The sequence below is a fragment of the Desmodus rotundus genome, chromosome 8, assembly GCF_022682495.2.
Source record: "Desmodus rotundus isolate HL8 chromosome 8, HLdesRot8A.1, whole genome shotgun sequence".
Taxonomy (NCBI): Eukaryota; Metazoa; Chordata; class Mammalia; order Chiroptera; family Phyllostomidae; genus Desmodus; species Desmodus rotundus.
In genome coordinates this window covers 2,188,913-2,195,362 of record NC_071394.1, presented here as the reverse complement: position 1 = coordinate 2,195,362, position 6,450 = coordinate 2,188,913, and the positions used below count along the sequence as shown (strand labels likewise).

The 6,450-nt window shown below is 53.3% G+C and overlaps 1 protein-coding gene across 1 annotated transcript; it reads left to right on the top strand.

The window, feature by feature from the left end:
* Nucleotides 1-214: 214 nt before the first annotated feature.
* On the top strand, nt 215-3,789 carry CHRAC1 (chromatin accessibility complex subunit 1). The gene is made up of 3 exons (XM_024572211.4): nt 215-493; nt 1,909-2,035; nt 2,649-3,789. Exons 1-3 carry the CDS (start codon nt 347-349, stop codon nt 2,765-2,767), a joined length of 393 nt encoding a protein of 130 aa, XP_024427979.1. The 5' UTR covers nt 215-346; the 3' UTR covers nt 2,768-3,789.
* The last annotated feature ends 2,661 nt before the right edge of the window (nt 3,790-6,450 follow it).

The following is a 6,450-nucleotide window of genomic DNA, read 5'->3' as shown; positions in this document are numbered from 1 at the left end:
GCCTCCTGGGAGAACTCGTAACCGCAGTTACCTCCTCTGAGCAGCACCCGCCCCCCCTCGGGTTCCTGCCACCACCCCTGCCAGGAGACGGCGAGCCCCAAACCTCCGCTCTGGCCGCCACCGGCGCACCCTCTGGTTTCCCCGGCTCCTCCCGCGCAGCCGCGGGGGCGCGCGGCACCTTGGGGCTTGTAGTCCGCCCCCGGAAGGACGGATTCCCGCCTCCGCCGCAGCGCCTCCTCGGCACTACAACTCCCACGAGGCAGCGAAACGCCGCTCCCGTACCGACCGTGCCGGCCGGCCACCTGGCAGCGGGTCCGGGCCGCCGCTGCGGGGGAGGGGCGCAAAGATGGCGGACGTGGTCGTGGGCAGAGACAAGTGCGGGGAGCAGCGCATCGTGTCGCTGCCTCTGTCCCGCATCCGGGTCATCATGAAGAGCTCCCCCGAAGTGTCCAGCATCAACCAGGAAGCGCTCATGCTCACAGCTAAGGCTACGGTGAGGCGCGGGCAGTGCGGGGAGAAGCGAGGAGCGGGGCGCGAGGGTGGGGGCCACGGGGACCAGCCGCGCCGCGCAGTCCCCTGGGGCCCGCGCGCCGCCGGCTCCCCTTCACGGGCTCGCGCCTGCGCGCCCTTGCGCAATTCGCCTCACTTCCACGCCACGCGCGCCCCAGCTTCATCCTTTACTTAACCCCACCCTGCCCGCGCCGCTCCCGTCCTCCCTCGCGCGCCCCTCGCCCCGCCCACTGGCGCTACTCCCGCGTTCCTCTGCGCGCCGTCCCGTCCTCCCTCGCGCGGAGTCACCTGGGCAACGGCGCAGACTGGCGCGCGGCTGCTGCACCTCCTGCCGCGTCACCAATCTTTGGGGCCCGGCCCCCCGCCCCCGACAAGCCTGCTCTTTTTTCTCGCGTTCGGCCTGTTTCGTGGTTTCGGGCCCGACTCCCCAAAGGGTCCAGTGAGGGTTTCCCCAGGACGCTCGGCCCCTGGTGCCGTGGTTCGCCCCACCTCTCCCCGATATCCTAGCGGGACATCCCGGGCGGGAAGTAATTCCAGGGACCCAAGCTGTACGGCCTGCGAGGTCATTATGGCGCTTCCGATTTGGGCTCGAGGGTCCTGGGACAGACTCTCCCTGTTCTTAAGCCGGGCCGTGGGTCCGCTGCAGCCTCAGCTGCTGGAACCTTTCCCTAGATGGTGCTTCCAGCGCCTCGTTCAGTCCGCGACGTTCCCACCAGGTGTTGGACTGGAGCCGAGGGGAGCGGGCGGTCTCGGGTTTCTTGCCTGCTTTGTGCCGGAGCCATGCTTTCTCAGAGTCCGGGGAAGTAACTGCCGCTCAGCGCGTGACGGTGGGGTCTGTGTTTGCCGCTACAGCTTCGGCTGCAAGTGTTCGGGAACTAAGGTTGTGCCTCGGACGCTCCTCGACCCCCTCACTAACCACGCTGGATGGAGTTGAAGAGAGAGGCCCAGTCCAGGTTGTTGCTTTAGGGAAGATGTTCGGGCAAAATGGGAAATGTGGTCCAGTCTGAGCTTCGGGATGTCGACTGTTTCTAGGGAGCCACCGAGACAAAGTATTCCCCAGCCAAACAATTTTTGAATGGTCTCTTGCTTTTTTTTTTTTTTTTTTTTTTTTTTTACTGTACAGACTGGTCATTAAACATTTTTGATTCATTGTTTAGTTTTCAGTATTTTTCTTAAGTTAAAAATCAAAAGTAAACTTGAGGGAAATGCCTGCTTCTGCCAATTTTGATACTCTTGGTTTCTTTCTGACCTCATGTTTCTCCTTTCTCCAAGTGATTTCCTGTAATTTGAGAAACCAAGATAATCTGCAGTCATCCAAACTTAATGTAATGAAAGAATTTAAGTTCTATGATAAGTTTTCGAAGCACGCCTTTCACTTTCCCTTTTCATTTGTTTTAGGAACTCTTTGTTCAGTATCTAGCCACCTATTCCTACAGACATGGCAGTGGGAAAGAAAGGAAAGCGCTCACTTACAGTGACTTATCAAACACTGCGGAGGAGTCGGAAACTTTTCAGTTTCTTGCAGGTACTTAGTCTTTGAAACATTCTGGTTAAAAAATGCTTAGTAATTTCAAGCTTTTCTCCCCTGCTTTCACTGAAATAAACATTTTGCTGCTTTCTCTGGGTGCCAGAGTTAATCATGTCCTGGCACGGTTTTGCCTGTTGAGTGTGTTTGCACTGTGGCTCACCTAGAGCGGTAATGGGGCCAACAACCCGCACAGGGTGTTTGCCAGACAGGTGGGCCCGGCAGACCCACCCCTCAGGCCCCTCTTGCCACTGAAGGGAGCCTCTGGGCTGGTCTCCTTGGCCCCAGAAACAGACACTACTTGCCATGGAACAAGCTGTGTAGCTGGGGCTAAAAAGAGCTAAGTTGCCCCTGGGGCCGGCCAGCCTGTCTCAGGTAGGATGGGCAAGCTGCCCGCAGGCTGACCGGCCACAGAAGCAGCAAATGGTTTGCAGTGACTTGGAAACAGGTCTTCCGTGTTCAGCAGCAAGTCACCCAGAGGAACAGGAGTCTGACTCTGTTGGTCTCGAACCTATTCCAGCGGTCGGAGCAGGCGCTGGGACGGTTTTGAAACGTGTTGCTATATTCATGGCCTGCCACAGGCAGTCGCTAATGTTAGCTTTATGTTTTTAAGATATATTACCAAAGAAGATACTAGCTAGTAAATATCTGAAAATGCTTAAGGAGAAGAGGGAAGAAGACGAGGAGGATGACAACAGTGATGAAAGTGACGATGATGAAGCGGAGTCCTAACCCTAAAACGAAAGCTGTAAAAAGTCAGCCTGGTGAGGACCCTCCTGGATTAGTACTGTGGTGGCTGTTTCTCATCGGTTTTTTAGAGAGAGGAAAGGAGGGGGGAGGAGAGACTGGGGCACGGACTTGTCGTTGCCCTCATTTGTGCTTTCTTGGCTGCTGCTTGTCTGTGCCCTGACTGGGGGACCCAGCCCAGACCAGCGCAGTCGCTTTCAAGCCAGCACAGCCCTGTGCGATCTTAGCCTTCACTTTGCAGACTCTGCGTACACCGCACTCTTTCCCGGCTGGGACAGAGCGCCCGCTGCACCTGCTCCGTCGGCCGCCGAGGGAAAGTGGTCGGGCCACCCTGGTTGGAGGGCGCCAAGGAAGAGCTGCCTGCACAGCCAGCCCACGCAGCCCACGCGCAGCTCACACAGCAGCGGCAGAAACAGCTCGGCTCAACTTCTCACTTACGGGCAGCTTTTGGAGAGCTTCTAAGTATCAGTTATGTGAAAACAGCTAGATCGAGTTTTAGCTAAAATGTAGTGTGTGTTGTATTTTGTTACTTTGTATGTAGTGTGTTACACTTGCAATTTTGTATTTCAAGAAAATGTGTTAGAATATTTGTCCAAATACTGCATTTTTAACTGTACAGACGTTTGTCATTAAAAGTTGTCTGTGTGTGTACAGTACAGCGCTCCGCAGGCCTGGTTTTGTTGGGGTCCACCCGTCGTGACCCCTTGCTTGGTGCCACAGACCTTTGTGAAATTAAAAATAAGCATTTCTAGCACTTCCTGGCTGGGAATTGAACCCACAGCCCTTTGGCTCACAGGCTGCACTCAGCCCACTGAGCCCCCGCAGCCAGGGCGTGTTTTTTCACACTGGGTAACTTTCAGTCTGTCAGTCGGGTAAGCAATCAGTCCCATCACCCCAAATATTGCACTGTACCCCTGGGAGTTAGGCCTTTCCCGTTCCCAGGCAACCACTGATGTTTTCTGTATCTTGTTTTTAAAATTTATTTTAAAATAAAATTTTAAAATCCATTCTGTGGTGTACACTTCTGAGTTTTGAGAAACGCAGTCATGTAATCACCACAATTAAGACAGAACAGCCTTATCACCTCCCCCCAGATTTCCCAAGGGTCATACTCGCTCTTGCCCTTCACCTTGGCAGCCACTGAGCCGTTCCCTCTGTGCCCCTGTGACGGGAGTGTGCACGTCCCCAAGCGGGGCCTGCAGCAAATGTCTTCAGGTCTGTGGGCTGTGCGGCCCACAGCCCCTGAGCCCCTCCGCTGTGCGAGAGCGGCCAGGGACGCACCCACGGGAGCGAGTGTGGCTGTGTGTGGAGAAAGCCATTTCCGGACACCGGAGTCTGAATTCCGTGCTGTTCCCATGGTTCTGAAATAGTTTTTAAAATTTTCAACCACTTACGAATTCAATAACCGTTCTCATCTTGTAGGCCCACAGACTGTGCTTTGCTGGCCCGTCTCTCCAGTGTCACACGAGTGGCATCAGAGCAGGCAGCCTGAGGCGACTTTCACACTCGGCAGGCGCATCTGAAGGCCAGGCTGTCGCGGGTGTCTGCCATTGTTCCCCCAGCCCCTGGGGGGGGGGGGGGTCAGTGTGGGGTGGTTCTGGTTTTGATGGCTACAGGTGCAGCCCTGTGAACATGCACCCACAGAAAAAACAGCCTTGGCCTGCCTTAGCAATAGTGTCCATTGTGGGCATTTCCAGCCATTTTCTGCTTTTCTTAACCCAACCTGCCTTTCCCTTCCCAACACCAGGCCATAAACCCCGGGTACAGTCAGGTCCAACTCCCACACCACCTGGGCTCGGGGCTTTGCTGGATGGTTCGCTACCTCGTCTGGTCTCATGGCTGCTAGAGGAGGAGTACCCAGCTCACCTGGAGATGTCTGATCTGCGCCCGGTCTGCTCTGTGGTTCTCTCATCCCAAGCCCAGATGCTCAGGGGCGATGCCCAGCTCTGCTGAGTGCGCTGTTCAAGGAGCAGGTCCCACGCTTGCAGAACGAGGCCCTGTACTTTGGTCGTCGGCAGTGTGCTCCCACTGGGGAGCCTGGACTCTCAACCTGTGCAGAAGGAAGCGCCCAAATACACATGCGAGTAATCGAAGACCTTTGGGAGAGGCAGCTGTAAATACGAGGAATTTTATTTCATTTTTTGCTGACATACTATGAGGCAAAACAAAATTGACACCATACAAAATAACTTTATAAAATATCATTCACATCATATTTTATCAGATTTACAGCATTCTGTGCATGTTAAGGGTTATGTAAGGAGGTGAAAAAACACTATGCCAAACTTTTAGTATTAGTTTATATACACACAGTAAGAAACAAAACAAGTAACTGTTAGGGTTTCCATGAATTTATTGCAAAAATAGTGCAAACTACTTAACCTAGTAAGCTGTAAAACAAACTCAAAAGGACCCAGCTAAGCTCAAACACAATAGGTGCTCAGTGTCTCAGCTTTCGGCTTTCTGCACCAGTTCACCTTTTGTCGATAAGACCACTCCCACCTGTTCTGTGCAGGGCGAGTCCCGGGGAACAGAGATGGGAAGACTGGCTCTCCAGAGAGAGCAGCCGATCCGCTGCCCGGTGCCGGCACTTCCTTAGGGTCAGGCTACTCACTCAGTGGCAACTGCGTGAGGCGTGTTGAAAACAGGTGCCACAATGCTGGAGTGTGACCTTAGAAAGGAGCGGCCCAGCCTCCCGGCGGCATGGAGAGAGGAGTCCAGAAAGCAGCGTGAACAGAAAGGGCTGGGCAAAATGTTCTCCTGGTGGGCACCCTTTGAACCAGATAGCGGGGTTGAAATAGAAAGGAAGGGTACTGTACCCCTACAAGGGTAATTAAAAATTTCTCTCGTCTATTGGGGTCCAAAAAGCATATATCTAAACAAAGTAATAAGAGCAAAACAAAATGCTACGTATAAAAGCTAACGAAACAAAATGCAGCATATTCAGGTTCTTTTTCTTGAGGTACCTATGGAAATTTAATGACCTGCCCCAAAGTACTCTTGTCAGGTAAGAAACCAAATGCTTCCTGGGGAGCCAATCGGAGGGCATTTATTATTACTGAGAAAGTGCAACAAGGCCCGTCTGTATGTGCAGCATTACCAAGGGTGCCTCACTCTTCACAAAGTACAGCTCAAGGACCGACCCGATGGGAGCTCCAAATGAAAAACTTAAAACAGAATCACCCCATTGTTTTCGAGATCCCGCAGCAAAATGCTTCCCAAGTCAACTTTCAAAGTTTTGCCACTAAGGAATGTTGGTTCTCTTGTAAAATTCACAAATCTCTTTAAAATAGTAAAACTATATACTACAGGAAAGATCCTGAACTTTTATTTCTTATTGGTATAAAATCAAATTCTTAAGACTCCAAAATACTGCGTTACCTCCAAAGAATTGAGTTAAAAAAGACCACCAGAGTAGGAAACGTCTAGAATTGTAAACTGCCAAATACAAAGGCGTGGAAAACCACCATCAGCTTCCGCCTACTTCTCACCTGCCAGAAAGCTCTCCTGACGCACGGGCACTCGCGGCTGCTGCGGAGGGCAGGCCTCGCTCCCTGCCGGCCGCGAGCCCCCTCCCCATCTGTGGTCATGACCGCCCCGCCCCGTCCGGAGGGGGGAGCCGGCGACTGTCCACTTGCCACGTATGAAATAAACTCCGCGCCAGAGGA